The sequence below is a fragment of the Salvelinus namaycush genome, chromosome 34 (assembly GCF_016432855.1).
Source record: "Salvelinus namaycush isolate Seneca chromosome 34, SaNama_1.0, whole genome shotgun sequence".
Taxonomy (NCBI): domain Eukaryota; kingdom Metazoa; phylum Chordata; class Actinopteri; order Salmoniformes; family Salmonidae; genus Salvelinus; species Salvelinus namaycush.
Window position 1 is genome coordinate 29388547 of NC_052340.1, and position 19237 is coordinate 29407783.

General features: G+C 45.6%; 1 protein-coding gene across 2 annotated transcripts in view; it reads right to left on the reverse strand.

The window, feature by feature from the left end:
- Positions 1 to 19237, reverse strand: part of LOC120028567 (solute carrier family 12 member 9-like) — a 54487-nt gene that overhangs the window by 20455 nt on the left and 14795 nt on the right. For both annotated transcript variants that reach the window (XM_038973762.1, XM_038973761.1), the window contains 3 exons: positions 11596 to 11753; positions 10857 to 10939; positions 9585 to 9709 (listed from right to left, as the gene is read on the reverse strand). In XM_038973762.1, the coding sequence (XP_038829690.1) occupies positions 9585 to 9709; positions 10857 to 10939; positions 11596 to 11753 (366 nt within the window). The remainder of the gene's footprint in view (positions 1 to 9584; positions 9710 to 10856; positions 10940 to 11595; positions 11754 to 19237) is intronic.

Sequence of the window (19237 nt, forward strand, 5' to 3'; positions counted from 1 at the left end):
GACAGAAGCCATTCCTCAGTAAAAAGCACGACAGCCCGCTTGGTCTTACCCAAAAGGCACCTAAAGACTCAGACGGTGAGAAACAAGATTTTCTGGTCTGATGAAACCAAGATTGAACTCCTTGGCTTGAATGCCAAGCATCACTTCTGGAGGAAACATGGCGCCATCCCTACGGTGAAGCATGGTGGTGGCAGCATCATGCTGTGGGGATGTTTTCAGTGGCAAGGACTGGGAGACTAGTCAGGATCGAGGGAAAGATGAACAGAGCAAAGTACAGTGAAAACTGTGCTCAGGACCTCGGAAGGTGAACCTTCACCCAGTCTAACAGGACAACGACCCTAAGCACACAGCCAAGACGATGCAGGAGTGGCTTCAGGACAAGTCTCTGAATGTCCTTGAGTGGTCGAGCCAGAGCCCGGACTTGAACCCGATTGAACATCTCTGGAGAGACCTGAAAAAAGCTGTGCAGCAACGCTCCCCATCCAACCTGACAGAGCTTGAGAGGATCTGCAGAGAGGAATGGGAGAAACTCCCCAAATACAGGTGTGCCAAGCTTGTAGTGTCATACCCAAGAAGACTCAAGGCTGTAATTGGAGCCAAAGGTGTGTCAACAAAGTACTGAGTAAAGGGAATGGCCTTACTGAAGAGTTGAAGAGCTCAGTGACTTTCAACGTGGCACCATCACAGGATGCCACCTTTCCAACAAGTCATTTCGTCACATTTCTGCCCTGCTAGAGTTGCCCCGGTCAACTGATCACCATGTGCAATTCCAAGCATTGGCAGGAGTGGTGTAAAGCTCGCCGCCATTGGACTCTCGAGCAGTGGAAAAGTGCTCTCTGGAGTGATGAATAACGCTTCACCATCTGGCAGTCCGGCGAAGGGGTTTGGTGGATGCCAGGAGAATGCTACCTACCCAATGCTTAGTGCCAACTGTAAAGTTTAAAGGGAAATCTTAACGCTACAGCGTACAATAACATTCTAGACGATTCTGTGTTCCAACTTTATGGCAACATTTTGGGGAAGGCCCTTTCCTGTTTCAGCATGACAATGCCCCGTGCACAAAACTATGTCCATACAGAAATGGTTTGTTGAGATCGGTGTGGAAGAACTTGACTGGCCTGCACAGAGCCCTGACCTCAACCCCATCGAACACCTTTGGGATGAATTGGAACGCCGACTATGAGCCAGGCCTAAACGCCCAACATCAGTGCCCGACCTCACTAATGCTTGTGGCTGAATGGAAGCAAGTCCACGCAGCAATGCTCCAACATCTAGTGGAAAGCCTTCCTAGAAGAGTGGAGGCTGTTATAGCAGCAGACGAGGGACCAACTCCATATTAATGCCCATGATTTTGGAACGAGATGGTCGACAAGCAGGCGTCCACATACTTTTGGTTATGTAGTGTATCACATGCCGTACTTGTATTTTCCGCCATAAGTAAAATCAGGATTATGCCTCTACCACCATTCATTCCAATTAGACTGGTTTGGATTTCTACCTGACCAATATGTCTGCCATTTTCATCCCATTCTGGAACTGAGGGTTTTTGACATAGCCCCTCTATAATTGATTAGGATATATGTTTGCGAGTGAGTGTAAGCGCGTGTCATATGTAAATGAGTGTTTGGTAGTTAATGTGTGTGTGAGAGAGTGTGTGTATACAGTGCTTACAGAAAGTCTACACCCCCTTTGACTTTTTCAACATTTTGTTGCTTAACAAAGTGGGATTGAAAGAGATTAATGGATTTTTTTGTAATCAATTTACACAAAATACTCCATAATGTCAAAGTGAAAAGAAAATTCTACACATTTTTACTAATTAACAAAAATGTTATAACTAAAATAGTCATTGCATAAGTAAATCACCCCCTCTGTTTAGGCAAGCCTAAATTAGTTCAGGAGTCAAATTTGGCTGAACAAATCACATAAAAGTTAAATGGACTCACTGTGAAATAATAGGGGATGACATGATTTGAATGACTACCCCTTCCTCTGTCCCCCATACATACATCTGTAAGGTCCCTCAGTTAAGTATTGAATTTCAAGCACAGATTCAACTACAAAGACCAGGGAGCTTTTCAAATGCCTAAAAGGAGGGCAGTGACGGGTAGATATGCAACAATAACAAATCAGACATTGCATACATCATCCACAGCATAATTATTCACTTTAAAGATATTAAGCATGGTCAAGTTAATAATTATGCTGTGGATGATGTATTAAACCACCCAGACACATCAAAGATGCAGTCGTCCTTCTGAATGGAGCTGCAGGAGCTGGTTATTTTAAAACAGCTACAGAATTCAAATGGCTATGATGGGAGAAAACTGTGGACTACAATAATGACCTAAACGACAGAGTGAAAAGAATAAAATATACAGAATAAAAATATTCCAAAACATGCATATGTATTCAACAAGGCACTGCAATACTGCAATAAAAAAACTGCAAAGGAATACACTTTTTGACCTAAATGCAAAGCCTTATGTTCGCGGCAAATCCAACACATCACTGAGTAACTGCCACCTTATTTTCAAGTATGGCTGCATCATGGTATGGGTATGCTTGACATCAGCAAAGAATGGGATGGAGCTATGCACAGGCAAAATCCTAGAGGAAAACCTGCTTAAGCCTGCTTTACACCAGACACTGGGAGAGGAATTGACCTTTCATCAGGATAATAACCTACAACACAAAGCCAAATCTACAATGGAGTTGCTTACCAAGAAGACAGTGAATGTTCCTGTTTGAAAGTTGACTTATATCTGCTTGAAAATGTATGGCAAGACTTGAAAATGTCTATCTAGCCATTATCCCAGCATTGACAGAGATTAAATAATTTAGAAAATAATGGGCAAGTAAGCGGGGGCGGCAGGTAGCCTAGTGGTTACAGCCAGTAACCGAAAGGTTGCTGGATCAAATCCCTGAGCTGACAAGGTAAAAATCTGTCGTTCTGGCCCTGAACAAGGCAGTTAATCCACTGTTCCCCAGTAGGCCGTTATTGTAAATAAGAATATTGTTAAATCAAGTTTGTATAAAATAAATATTTAAATTGCACAATACAGGTGTGCAAAGCTCTGAGACTTATCCAAGAAGACTCAGCTGTAATCACTGCCAAATGTGTTTTCTAACACGTATGAACAAGTAAACAAGTTATATTAATTTTATTTTTCATTAATCTTTAAAAGAAAAATTGATATTTCTTCCACTTTGACGTGAGTATTTTGTGTAGATCTTTAAAATATACAATTAAATTCCTTTTTATTCCCACTTTGTAATACAATCAAATGTGAAGAAATCCAAGGGAGGTGTACGTGTGTGTGTGTGTCAGTGTGTGTGATGTGCGTGTGATGTGTGTGAGCTCCCCCATGTGGGCAGGTGCAGAAAAGGTAGGGTCATTGATCACGTAGTGACCCTAATCTCCTGCAATAACATCTTCAGCAGATAAACAGCTATTAAGGATAGCTACTGTAATTTCCATCCAAATGAACAGGCCTGGGCCCAGCTGGGAGCGCTAGGCTACGCTAAAAGACAGCTTCATTAACAGAGTGGAACGCACTCGAGCACTAAATGCTTCATAGCCCCCACTAAAACGTGATGGGGAGAGAGAGAGAAGAAAGACTGGCGCAGTCGTTACCCTTCTCTCCTTTTCTGTTCTCTCCATCACTAGAGTGAAATGGCTCTTCTTTTCCCCTACTATTTGCTCTAAGTTTCTCTCCCCAATTTCTGTTTTTTTTATTGCCAATTTCACATAATTTGTCACCCCCAATGTCTTACTTCTCAATCTTAACCCCCCCCCTCTCACAATCCCACTCCTCTCTTTCTCTCCCTCCCTGATGGAGAGAGTGTTATTTTAAAACCTCACCCTGCCTGTGCTCCCTCTCCACCTCCCTTTATTTTGGTCTCTGTAATCCCTCTCTCATTAGTGTCAGTGTATCGCTGGCACTCCCCATGTCCGTTCTTCCCACCTCTCTCCTTGCCCGCAACACAGTCATTTCCCAATGACTGATGTCACTTTGCTGACATCAGCGAAAACAAAAAATGGTCCACCATCAAGTACTTAGGAAGAGGGAGAGGGGACCCGGAGGCCAGCCAAAAGACACATCATGATTAGAGAGGACATAACTGTGCTACTGCCAACCACCACCTTAAAACACCCCCGCTCTGCAAACACACACTTGACTCAAGTGCACACAAAGCTGGCAGATCTAGAAGTACGTCAGTGAGTGCTCATTCAGACATTACGTCAGTCATATCATTCAGAAGGGTCTCTCACTGTAATTAGAATAACCTTCACAAAATGTATGCTAAGAGTGACAGAATACAGTCAGACTCAGTGCATGTGTAGTTAATAACAGAGCCTGGGCTTCAAGTCTTACCCAAAAACCTAGCCTGTGTGTGTCTAAGCCAGTCAGCCCGGTCCTCTAAACCCAGTAGTCAGTCCCATCAGTAGTGAACATAAAGCCCCAGAGGAGCGCTCTGGGAAACTGGAGCCAGTCACTGATTAAGCTGCAGCCAGCAACCCCTTTACACATTCAGAAAGATGAAGAGGAGTGTGTTGGACACAGTGGACACATTTACGGGACACAGTTAAAAAAACAAACATTTTCACACCCCTATACACACACCTTTCTTTCACACACACACACACACACACACACACTTAACAAGCAGACAGCTCTTCCGCTACATCATAATTCAGCAGTCCCCTCCCCTTCCCATCAGCTAAACAACCGTGTGCCAAATTTAGGGGAAAGGAAATATTTCTGCTAAATTAGTTATGCTAATTACAGAGCAGTTCTCAGGGGAGAGCAGCGCTAAATGGCTTTAAATGATTTTCGCCTGGAAAGAGGTGCAGGGAACACAATCAACAACAACAAAAACAACAACACCCAGAACCCGCCCTGCGACAACAGCAGCAGCAACATGCTAATATAATTAAGGAAGTGCACCACAGCAGCTAGCCAACCACGTGCCTTATCAGCCCCCAGCTGAACCCCATCGGCCAATAGGGAGGGCGATACGGAGAGAGGGAAAAGTTTGGGTAACATACATACATATAAATACATATTTTCTAACTTTATATACCCTTGACACATGGACAAGCACAGATATGGACAGAGAAGTAGGAACTTCTAGAGATAGTTTCCCCATTATGAAAAATGTGTTGTGATACACGTGTCCACACACCAACCCCATCACACATCATTAACAGCATACATTAGAGCTGCACGACATGATTATCTAGGTACTCTTAGCTCTAAGACTAACTGAACTGTGCTGCCTGCTTGAGTGAAAGGAGGTGGGTCTTGGTGTGTGTGCGCGCAGTGGATATTGCATGTCTACATCGCAACTTCAATTAAAATGTGATTAATTGTGATTACATCAACATTTGAGGATTCACTGTATTCAACACACACACACACACACACTTATCTTCAGTCCTTCTCAGATGTGCAGCTGGGAGCTGTGGCCAGTTTATCTCTTAATTAGCACGTGGCCACAACACCCAGCTGGTGCACACTGTGGAACACTAACTCTCCACACCATCAGATAGAGAGAGGATGCCGTAATGAGACCTAATGTAGCCTAAGCTACTGAAAATAGGCCTTTTACACGATGAAATCATGACAGGAGTGTTTGATTCATATTAAAATAGAGGAGTTCAGACAGACTACTTTAGGAAACTTACTGAAGGGACATACCGTATAGGCCTATAAAAATAATCAGCCAACTCACACACCAGTAAAGCACCTGTCAATCAAAGACACCAGCAAATATTTCTCCTTTCCTTAAAACATATTAAAAAACCTTGGCCTACCTTTCCAAAAGTAGGCTATAAGATAATGAATTGACAAGGAAAGTATGAAGCGGACAGCTATGCTATAGTATGAAGACGAAACTGACCATTATCAAAATAGCAACAAAAACGCAACATGTCCATAGCCTATTTATCAGCGACGCTGATCATCGAGGGGGAATGTTGGAAAGACTTTACTGTGAGGAACTATTATAATTTGAATGGATGTAAAACAAACTTAAAAAAGGACTTTGTTGACGAAAAGCTGGGCACTAAATAAGAAGTTCATAAGATAGTTCAAGTGCAATTCCTTAAGAATATGTTAAGATTTAATGATTTTCTTACAAATTTCTCAAATATCTTCTTATGAATCTTCTTAAGTTTGTTGCTAGGCAATAATTTTAGCTAGCTAGCAATAGCAATCGGGTACTTCTGCACGCACACACACACACACAAGCTCAGTCAACATTAATAGGACAAAGAAACCAGACACATGCTCAATGCTCAGAGTGCGTAAATGATAGTATGATATAAACCAAAAGTGTTTCTCATAAGTGTAGCAGGTTGTGAACTCTGCAAATAACGTTTCCACTCCCGAGAATGAGAACAGTAAATTACTGTAATTAATACACGCATTAACATAAACTTGTTTCTCATGGTCTGAGAGTCCTTTAGGTGCCTTTTGGCAAACCAAGCAGGCTGTCATGTGCATTTTACTGAGGAGTGGCTTCCGTCTGGCTACTCTACCATAAAGGCCTGATTGGTGGAGTGCTGCTGAGATGTTTGTCCTTCTGGAAGGTTCTCCCATCTCCACAGAGGAACTCTAGAGCTATGTCAGAGTGACCATCAGCTTCTTGGTCACCTCCCTGACCAAGGCCCTTCTCAGTTGACAGTGCCAAGCCATGAGGTTGAAGGAATTTTCCATAGAGCTCCGAGACAGGATTGTGTCAAGGCACAGATCTGGGGAAGGGTACCAAAACATGTCTGCAGCATTGAAGGTCCCCAAGAACACAGTGGCCTCCATCATTCTCAAATGGAAGAAGTTTGGAACCACCAATACTCTAAGAAGAGCTGGCCGCCCGGCCAAACTGATCAATCAATCTGTGCCGAATACTTATGTAAATATGAAACCAGTTTTCAATACATTTGCAAAAATGTCTAAAAACCTGTTTTTGCTTTGTCATTACGGGGTAGTGTGTATAGATTGATGAGGAAAAAAACTATTTAATCAATTTTAGAATAAGGCTGTAAAGTAACAAAATGTGGAAAGAGTCAAGGGGCCTGAATACTTTCTGAGCGCACTGTACACGCACACAAACCGCTGTCACTCCCACACAAATCCCTCACAGATTCAAACACTGCATACGCCACAGGAGCCTGCTAAGGGGAGAACGGCTCATAATAATGGCTGGAATGGCGCAAATGGAATGGCATCAATCACCTGGAAACCCTTGTGTGCTGTATTTGATACCATTCCACTCATCCTGCTCCAGGCATTACCATGAGCCCGTCCTCCCCAATTAAGGTGCCACAAACACCCCCCCCCCCACACACTTGCTGCTGCTACTCTGTTCTTTATTTTACTCTGAATAATAACATCTATCCTGATGCCTAGTCACTTTACCCTGCCTTCATGTACATATCTACCTCAAAATACCTCGTACCCCTGCATATTGATCTGGTACCTGTACATGTGTACCTCGTACCCCTGCATATTGATCTGGTACCTGTACATATGTACCTCGTACCCCTGCATATTGATCTGGTACCTGTACATATGTACCCCGTAACCCTGCATATTGATCTGGTACCTGTACATATGTACCCCGTACCCCTCCATATTGATCTGGTACCTGTACATATGTACCTCGTACCCCTGCATATTGATCTGGTACCTGTACATACAGTATATCACAAAAGTGAGTACACCCCTCACATTTTTGTAAATATGAGTATATCTTTTCATGTGACAACACTGAAGAAATGACACTTTGCTACAATGTAAAGTAGTGAGTGTACAGCTTGTATAACAGTGTAAATTTGCTGTCCCCTCAAAATAACTCAACACACAGCCATTAATGTCTAAACCGCTGGCAACAAAAGTGAGTACACCCCTAAGTGAAAATGTCCAAATTGGGCCCAAAGTGTCAATATTTTGTGTGGCCACCATCATTTTCCAGCACTGCCTTAACCCTCTTGGGCATGGATTTCATCAGAGCTTCACAGGTTGCCACTGGAGTCCTCTTCCACTCCTCCATGACGACATCACGGAGCTGGTGGATGTTAGAGAGCTTGCACTCCTCCACCTTCCGTTTGAGGATGCCCCACAGATGCTCAATAGGGTTTAGGTCTGGAGACATGCTTGGCCAGTCCATCACCTTTACCCTCAGCTTCTTTAGCAAGGCAGTGGTCGTCTTGGAGGTGTGTTTGGGGTCGTTATCATGTTGGAATACTGCCCTGCGGCCCAGTCTCCGGAGGGAGGGGATCATGCTCTGCTTCAGTATGTCACAGTACATGTTGGCATTCATGGTTCCCTCAATGAACTGAAGCTCCCCAGTGCCGGCAGCACTCATGCAGCCCCAGAACATGACACTCCCACCACCATGCTTGACTGTAGGCAAGACACACTTGTCTTTGTACTCCTCACCTGGTTGCCGCCACACACGCTTGACACCATCTGAACCAAATACGTTTATCTTGGTCACATCAGACCACAGGACATGGTTCCAGTTATCCATGTCCTTAGTCTGCTTGTCTTCAGCAAACTGTTTGCGGGCTTTCTTGTGCATCATCTTTAGAAGAGGCTTCCTTCTGGGACGACAGCCATGCAGACCAATTTGATGCAGTGTACGGCGTATGGTCTGAGCGCTGACAGGCTGACCCCCCCCACCCCTTCAACCTCTGCAGCAATGCTGGCAGCACTCATACGTCTATTTCCCAAAGACAACCTCTGGATATGACGCCGAGCACGTGCACTCAACTTCTTTGGTCGACCATGGCGAGGCCTGTTCTGAGTGGAACCTGTCTCTGTATGTTCTTGGCCACCGTGCTGCAGCTCAGTTTCAGGGTCTTGCCAATCTTCTTATAGCCCAGGCCATCTTTATGTAGAGCAACAATTATTTTTTTCAGATCCTCAGAGTTCTTTGCCATGAGGTGCCATGTTGAACTTCCAGTGACCAGTCAGTATGATGGAGTGTGAGAGCGATGACACCAAATTTAACACACCTGCTCTCCATTCACACCTGAGACCTTGTAACACTAACGAGTCACATGATACCGGGGAGGGAAAATGGCTAATTGGGCCCAATTTGGACATTTTCACTTAGGGGTGTACTCACTTTTGTTGCCAGCGGTTTAGACATTAATGGCTGTGTTGAGTTATTTTGAGGGGACAGCAAATTTACACTGTTATACAAGCTGTACACTCACTACTTTACATTGTAGCAAAGTGTCATTTCTTCAGTGTTGTCACATGAAAAGATATACTCAAATATTTACAAAAATGTGAGGGGTGTACTCACTTTTGTGATATACTATATGTACCCCATAACCCTGCATATTGATCTGGTACCTGTACATATGTACCCCTGCATATTGATCTGGTACCTGTACATAGCACCATTCTTCTGTACTTTATGTTATTCCTCATGTTAATTACTATTTCATTTTGTATTATTATTTTTTAACTCTGCATCGTTGGGAAATGTTCTTAAGCAAGCATTTCACTGTAAAGTCTACACCAGTTTTATTTGCCGCATGTGATAAATACAGTTTGACTTAGTACCTGAAGTTAGGAGCTGAGGCCCACTCCAGAGCCAGACAGGCCAGGTCCACAGCTGCATAGACCAGCAGGAAGAAGATGGTTACAATGCTGGCGATGGTGTTCAACTTCCCTGTGAACAACACCAACTATAGATGGAGAAAAGAGAAGAGTAAAATTGTGATTAATGAACCCGTTTCACTGACGGGAGAGAGAAAAAGGACAGAGGGAAGGAATAGTTTCTCCTCTGACCTCCACAATGCTAAGTCAGTCTCCCTAGTTGACCCATGAGAGGCTCTTTTACAACAGCATTAATTAGCTATTAACTGAGCCCTTAGCCACAGGCCAGCATGGGCAAATTCTGGGCCTGCCAGTGCACCACACAATCATCTGTGTGTGTGAGATCAGGTCATTCGTCTTCATGCTGTATGCCCAGTCCATGTAACGTGTACATGATACTGCAACATTTCCCCATCTTTTTTTCTACTCACCCCTCGCTCCCTCCATCCATTGCTCCCTTTCCGTCGGCTGAGATTGTTTAACATGGAGTGAGATTAGATTATCATTCGTGTCATCAGTGAATCATTGAAATGGCTGAGAGCGAAAGAGAGAGCGTGTGAGGGATAGAAAGAGGGCCAGGACTAGTGAGTCAATGAGCTCTGATACAGGCTAACGATTTCCTCTAATTACTCCCCCACTCCAGCGGAGAAATGTAGCGAGGGATGAGAGAGGAAGAGAAAGACGAGCCATTTAGCCTTTCTCACTTCTTGAAGAGTATCTGACTAGCCAGTCATTAACAGAGCTCTCTCCTCTTTGCATCTTTACCCTCCCATCTCTTGCCTCCTCTCTCACCCCTGGTCTCCCTTTCTAGTTAAATCTTGGCCATTTCTCAGTAATCTCAAATTACTTCCCTTCTCCATCTACCTTTCTCCTCTACTCTCTCCATCTATCTTTCCTTCATCTGACCTGATCAGATTATTGAGCATGTGAAATTAGACCTAATCTATCCTCTCTGTCTCACCTATACTAGGAACCAGGATAGGAGGACAGACACCCAGGGGTTCCCATTGTCTTACCTGTACTAGGAACCAGGATAGGAGGACAGACACCCAGGGGTTCCCATTGTCTTACCTGTACTAGGAACCAGGATAGGAGGACAGACACCCAGGGGTTCCCATTGTCTTACCTGTACTAGGAACCAGGATAGGAGGACAGACACCCAAGGGTTCCCATTGTCTTACCTGTACTAGGAACCAGGATAAGAGGACAGACACCCAGGGGTTCCCATTGTCTTACCTGTACTAGGAACCAGGATAGGAGGACAGACACCCAGGGGTTCCCATTGCCAGATGTCTTCTTAGCTGGAGACAACACCGTGCCTGCAGAGAACGAGAGCATATGTGAGAGCAAGAGGGAGGTCGAGAAGGAGCAAGACGGAGGGGATTAAAGTTAAGGACCACATTTCACAGTTAATACATGAAATTAATTAAATTAGGAGACTTTCAACTCAAATCAATGCAGCCAAGAACAGGGGATGGAGAGAGGAAGGAAATACAAGTAGAGGATAGGAGAGAGGAAGGAAAGGTAAAAGAGGGAAGACAAAGCAGATAGTTTTAAACTGGGTGAGATGAGGTGTGTATATGTGTGTTAGACTATATTAGCCAGTGGGTGTAGGAGAGTGACATGGTGATGCCGCATGCAGAATGACACACACATGATAACTTCATTTGAAGTTAGACACCTTTAATCAAACAGTCAACTAGGCAAAGAAGACAAAAAAAACATAAACTAAAATCTGTTTTTAACCCCTGAAAAGCATTGCTAGCAATCCAGAGCTGAGTCATTGTCAGTTTGGTTCAGTATGGTTTTGAGTCATCTCCCCTGCTCCAGCTGCCCACTACAGGGGAACCCTGCTTAATATCGCTTTTCGTCTCTCCTATCCACACACAACACCAGTGAGAAGGGAGACAGAAGAAGCTATAAAGAAAAATAATGAGGGAGAGAACAAGAGAGAAGAGGACATGGGTGTACCCACCAAACAGGTCATCCCGTGCCAGGGCGTAGAGGATGCGAGAGGCCCCTATCAGGTTACTCATGGCAGCAGACATGGTGGAGGAGTACACACCGACAGTCACCAACGGGTTCCACACATTAATGTCCCGCAGGAAACTGTAGTCCCTCTGGAGGAGAATGCTGAGAGAGAAATCAGATTATTATACACATTCAAATGAAACACTTGTGTTACCTATGAAGAGTGAATGGTAACACGCAAACAAACATCTACATGAATAGGTGCAAGAGGAAAGGGGTGAGACAGTGGGTGAAAGAAAGACAGACGTTCCTACTTTATTTGCCGTGTGTTATCTTAATACTTGAATAAGAGATGGAGAGAAATCAGAGAGAAAATGGACACCCCTCTCTGATTGTGCCCTGCCTCACTCCACCCCTTTCCCACACAATGGAGCTGTAGAAATGAAAATCAGTAAAGAAAGTCTGCTCCTCTCCCCACTCTCACCATATCTCCCTCATCAACCACTATTTCCTCCTTCTCAACATACTACCGCTTCTCCCACCCCCCCTCTATTTCACCAGGTCTTTCTACCCCTCTCACTTTGAATCTCTCCTTCGCTGCCCACCCGTGTCCATTCTCTCACCCCCACACTGCCCACCCGTGTCAATTCTCTCGCTCCCCTTCTCTCTCTGCCCACCCCAGTGTCCATTCTCTCGCTCCCCCTCGCTGCCCACCCGTGTCCCTTCTCTCCCTCCCCTTCTCCCTCTCTGCCCACCCGTGTCCATTCCCTCGCTCCCCACCCAAGTGTCTATTCTCTCGCTCCCCCTCGGTGCCCACTACTGTGTCCATTCTCCCTCGCTCTCCACTGTAATTAAGACTCCCGTCACGTTCTTTCAGGTCGTCTGGTTTTAATACTTATCATCATGGCCCTATTAAATATTGTTCCGTCCAGCCACACATCTGAACACCATTTTTTCACACTGAAACCCAGATAGAGCCACACACGATAAATTAATATCTCCCCCGAAAATTAGGAAATGCCAATGATTGGTTTGTGTGTGTTACTTGATGTGTGTGTGCGATTGTTCGTCTGTGTTATGAGTCGGGTGCCGCAGTAAAATGTTTATGAGCCATTGCTTTAATCAGGCTCTCTGACATATGCTTAATAGTGATTCACTTTCAATGGTCCTTTCCACAAGCAACACACACAGAATAGCGAAAAAATAACATTCATTTGAGTGTATGCTCATGTGTTGGTTGGACCATTGAAAGTGACTTTTGTGTGTGTGTGTGTGTGTGTGTGTAAAAATGGAGCTGGTCAGTGCTATGGCCTGGTTATTAATTCCTGTGACATGTGGCAGGTGCAGTATAAATCTGAACGGGCTTGACATTTTCAAACCTGCACTCCAAAATAAAGCCATCATAAAGAGATGACAGCCATGCAGAGAGAGCAGAGGAGAGAATATGTGCGTTTGTGTGTGTTCATGCACAGTTGGGTACTTTCATATGGTCATTTTTATTAACATGCCTGTGTAGGCTATGCATTTGTAGAAGCATGTGTGTATACGGTTGTTTTTGAGTGTGTCCGTTCTGGTGTCCCCTCCATCCCATAATGCTGATTATTGATCGGATCATGAAGCTGGAATGAGCTCTGCCATGGAAATAAAGAACAGAACGAAGTAAAGCACCTGACAGAAGAAAATAGGTTTTTTAAGAGGGGAATGCAGTTAAATGAGTGAAAGAGCCTGGAGAGATTGGACGCTCATTCTCATTCCACACCTCATCTGTTCTTTCCCTCGTTTGTTGATCCCCTCAATCATACTCTTATTTGTTTATTCATACATTCATGTTCTTTTGCCATTTCTTTCATATTAAAAAAAAAAAAAAAAACACTTCAGAACCAACTACAGAGGGGAGGGAGGCAGATAGGGCCATACAGACAGAGAGAGAGAGAGAGAATGTGTGATGGTTAAGTGCTCCCTGGGGGCTAGGCTGTGGCTGAGGAGTATAAAATGGGATCAATAGCTAACAAGGCCTGCAGAGCTCCTCTCCCTCTCTGCTACCCTCTCTCATTCACTCACTACCACACTCTCATTCTGTCTCTACTTCACCCCTCTCCTATTCTCTATTGTTTGGCTACATTCTCATTCCTGATACTATGTTTATGTGGTTTATTTATGAGGCTCTCCATTAGCTGTTGCTCATGCAGCAGCTACTCTTCCTGGGGTCCACAGGATTACAGAGGACATGGGCAACATAAGAACCTTCTCCATCTCTCTACCAGTTGTGGTAAGGGTAGGACCAGTTGTAGTAAGGATAGGAGGGTGAAGTACTTGGAGATTTGGAGCGTTGTACAGTCCACCAGTGGACAAGACCGCTTTCACCACGCTACTGCCATGGAAAGAGAGACAGACGGAGAGGGGGAACGAGAGATACAGAGATTTCTGTGGTGGAGAGACAGCAAGCAAATAATGTGAGGAAGAACAGAGAGAGCTAAGGACAGGCACTCTGCAGTGGGGTGATTGCAAGGGAACAGAGGTATGAGACAGAGGGAGAGCAGACAGACTGAGAATGTTGGACTTGTTGCCTCACAATGGCTGGACAAGAGACTAGTACTACGAGCCAGCGAGTGTGTGTGTGTGTGTGTGGGGGGGGGGGGGGGGGGGGGGGGGGCATGAGAGAGACAGTACAACATTCTCTCACACACTAATAAAAGATAAAAGCCATGTGGGGGGCTAAAAAGCAAAGAGATAGCAGAGCCTTGTGGGACTGCACAGCTTCCTCACACACACCAGGCTGCATGTTGGAGATAGCAGAGCCCTGTGGGACAGCACAGCTTCCACACACACACCAGGCTGCATGTTGGAGATAGCAGAGCCCTGTGGGACTACACAGCTTCCACACACACACCAGGCTGCATGTTGGAGATAGCAGAGCCCTGTGGGACAGCACAGCTTCCACACACACACCAGGCTGCATGTTGGAGATAGCAGAGCCCTGTGAGACTACACAGCTTCCACACACACACCAGGCTGCATGTTGGAGATAGCAGAGCCCTGTGGGACTACACAGCTTCCACACACACACCAGGCTGCATGTTGGAGATAGCAGAGCCCTGTGGGACTGCACAGCTTCCACACACACACCAGGCTGCATGTTGGAGATAGCAGAGCCCTGTGGGACAGCACAGCTTCCACACACACACCAGGCTGCATGTTGGAGATAGCAGAGCCCTGTGGGACTGCACAGCTTCCACACACACACCAGGCTGCATGTTGGAGATAGCAGAGCCCTGTGGGACTGCACAGCTTCCACATACACACCAGGCTGCATGTTGGAGATAGCAGAGCCCTGTGGGACTACACAGCTTCCACATACACACCAGGCTGCATGTTGGAGATAGCAGAGCCCTGTGGGACTGCACAGCTTCCACACACACACCAGGCTGCATGTTGGAGATAGCAGAGCCCTGTGGGACTGCACAGCTTCCACACACACACACCAGGCTGCATGTTGGAGATAGCAGAGCCCTGTGGGACTGCACAGCTTCCTCACACACACCAGGCTGCATGTTGGAGATAGCAGAGCCCTGTGGGACTACACAGCTTCCACATACACACCAGGCTGCATGTTGGAGATAGCAGAGCCCTGTGGGACAGCACAGCTTCCTCACACACACCAGGCTGCATGTTGGAGATAGCAGAGCCCTGTGGGACTACACAGCTTCCACATACACACCAGGCTGCATGTTGGAGATAGCAGAGCCCTGTGGGACAGCACAGCTTCCTCACACACACCAGGCTGCATGTTGGAGATAGCAGAGCCCTGTCGGACTGCACAGCTTCCTCACACACACCAGGCTGCATGTTGGAGATAGCAGAGCCCTGTGGGACTACACAGCTTCCACACACACACCAGGCTGCATGTTGGAGATAGCAGAGCCCTGTGGGACTGCACAGCTTCCACACACACACCAGGCTGCATGTTGGAGATAGCAGAGCCCTGTGGGACTGCACAGCTTCCTCACACACACCAGGCTGCATGTTGGAGATAGCAGAGCCCTGTGGGACTGCACAGCTTCCACACACACACCAGGCTGCATGTTGGAGATAGCAGAGCCCTGTGGGACAGCACAGCTTCACACACACACCAGGCTGCATGTTGGAGATAGCAGAGCCCTGTGGGACAGCACAGCTTCCACACACACACCAGGCTGCATGTTGGAGATAGCAGAGCCCTGTGGGACTGCACAGCTTCCACACACACACCAGGCTGCATGTTGGAGATAGCAGAGCCCTGTGGGACTGCACAGCTTCCTCACACACACCAGGCTGCATGTTGGAGATAGCAGAGCCCTGTGGGACTGCACAGCTTCCACACACACACCAGGCTGCATGTTGGAGATAGCAGAGCCCTGTGGGACTGCACAGCTTCCACACACACACCAGGCTGCATGTTGGAGATAGCAGAGCCCTGTGGGACAGCACAGCTTCCACACACACACCAGGCTGCATGTTGGAGATAGCAGAGCCCTGTGGGACAGCACAGCTTCCACACACACACCAGGCTGCATGTTGGAGATAGCAGAGCCCTGTGGGACAGCACAGCTTCCACACACACACCAGGCTGCATGTTGGAGATAGCAGAGCCCTGTGGGACTGCACAGCTTCCACACACACACCAGGCTGCATGTTGGAGATAGCAGAGCCCTGTGGGACTGCACAGCTTCCACATACACACCAGGCTGCATGTTGGAGATAGCAGAGCCCTGTGGGACTGCACAGCTTCCACACACACACACCAGGCTGCATGTTGGAGATAGCAGAGCCCTGTCGGACTGCACAGCTTCCACACACACACCAGGCTGCATGTTGGAGATAGCAGAGCCCTGTGGGACTGCACAGCTTCCACACACACACCAGGCTGCATGTTGGAGATAGCAGAGCCCTGTGGGACTGCACAGCTTCCACACACACACACCAGGCTGCATGTTGGAGATAGCAGAGCCCTGTGGGACAGCACAGCTTCCACACACACACCAGGCTGCATGTTGGAGATAGCAGAGCCCTGTGGGACTGCACAGCTTACACACCAGGCTGCATGTTGGAGATAGCAGAGCCCTGTGGGACTGCACAGCTTCCACACACACACACCAGGCTGCATGTTGGAGATAGCAGAGCCCTGTGGGACTGCACAGCTTCCACACACACACCAGGCTGCATGTTGGAGATAGCAGAGCCCTGTGGGACTGCACAGCTTCCACAAACAGGCTGCATACCCAGAGAAAGAGAACGACAGTAAGATACACACAGATCATTCGGGTCCCTAACCAAGATACACACACGCTAAGCTGAGTGTATATTGGGGGATTGGGCAGGACTTGGCTGTGAGAGGGGTTGGAGAGTTGGCAGTGGGCCATCTGTCACCACTGGCTACCCTGTCACACAGGGTTAACAGACTTCTCATCTCTGGACACTCGACCTTCCTCCTCCATCATCATATTTTACATCGGGCTCCTATACACCTTCTCAGACCCATCTAGAACACATACACACACTGTAAATGTGCACCTGTAACAAACACACACCTGTAACCTATTCAGGTATGCATCAGGTGTCATTCTCCCAAAAGGAAACACTACTGTAGATCTGAATACCCATTCCTAATCTCCCTGACATTCACGTTAAGTGAACACAATGCCTTTACCAAGAATGCAGAATAACTAGCTGAAGAGGAGAGCAATTCATTTTGGCTTTATTCAAAGGTTATACCGTTTCTGTATCAGTAAGGCAGCCCAATTCTGATCTTTTTCCAACTAATTGGTCTTTAGACCAATCAGATATGGAAAAAAAAAAACTGATGCGATTGATGTGATTGGTAAAAATATCAATTAGCGGGAAAAAGATCAGAATTGGGCTGCATGGGTAAATGCAGCCTAAGAAACCTATCAACATCATGTTAGTCTGAAACACAAAGGGAGCGCCTCATCTTGTGAGATGTGTGACCGCCACCTGTTGGAAATTTCGGGATACTGCTACCATGTTACTCCATTTCTGACTAACAAAAGGGGAATAACATCTAACTCAAAAAGCTTCTAGTAGTTCCTCCTCAGTGAGAATCACTGACCCAGACTGTGATCGGCCTTCAACTGATTTCCCGTCAACGATGTGTTGTTGCTATGGCAATGCTTGGAGTCTTCGTGGTGACGATGGGGGTGTTTGGCATTTAGCAATGTCTCGATGTGACGTTGACTGATGGCTTTAATACACATTCTTCCTATTTAATCTCAGTAATCTATTTAGTCTGTCTCTTAATGACATGAACCGGGACAGTGGTGACAGGTTCACTAGAAAAGTTAATATCATAAATATGATAAAAGTGAAAAAGTTTTTAGTTTGGTGACAGATACACTAGCGACATGGGTTTTTCCTGAAAAGTGACTTGAATAGGAAAAGCTTTGGGCCCTTTTTTGGGTCCTACAACTGACATGTTACTTTCAACAACAAAACACATGGTATATTGTTGACAGACATAACCTGTGACCTTCCTTGTGACAAGGGTGTAACTGTTTCATAATGTAAATCGGCATTTATGAAGTTTACCTCTAGTCAAGGATGTTATACAGCCCTTCTGGTGAATGAGGTTATAATCAATGTGGAATGCCCTGTCCAGAAATTAAAAGTTTATGTTTCCAGTAACAGGCATGATGAAATGGTGGCTTTACCCCTGGTCAAGTTCCCATTATCCTCTTCAACACGTTACTGTACTCTATGTACAACTGGAGGAGCAGTCAGTAGTGTTACTACACATGTGAAAACACACTAAGACAGTTCAGTAAAAGGTCTAGATATGGTTTTGAGACACCATCAAGTACTATAAAAAGGACCTTGGAGGTAGTATCATTCATAAACCCTGTACATTTCCTCCATTCAGTCTAACTATCTAAGACCAATAAAGTCACACTCCACTACATGCCAGGCCCTGTCCAACATAAAGCAACACTAAACCACAGCAGATAAGGACACAGCTAGATAACAACCTGCCTGAACCTACTGGAGAAATAAATGCATTCTTATTATCCTTTTGTTCATATCCTGAAGTATGGATTGAAACGGACTCTGAATTTCCTCAGTGTAAAAACGTACATGTGCCTCTACGAGTCCTGAATGCCACTTCCCTCATGATCTAGATTGTGTAGAAATCAACCACCTAGGATATCATGATCCGGTGGGTCTCATCAACTACTACATTATCCATCACTGAACACGTTTACATGCGCACAGTATTCCAGATAGTAGCACGTCTTATATATATATATATATATATCCTGTCTTATTCGGGATTAGCTGATTATATGCACTTTTGATATCCCGCTCACGAGTATCCCTGAACCCATGAATATTCCTCATTTAAGTTCATATGGGTTAAATGGTATAGTAAGTGAAATGTAGACACTATCTGTAGGTCTATAACCTCTCACGTGTAGAGTAATATAATATTAACTCCAGTATAATTATGCATTTCTTGTAGTAGGCCAAAAATTATACAACAAATGTTAATTGTGTCTTGAGAACAGGAGTTGAGAAATAGGATCTGTCTTTCAGCATCTCTTGATGTGAATGTACGTGTAACTTATCTTTTGCACTTATGCAAAGTAGACAGTATT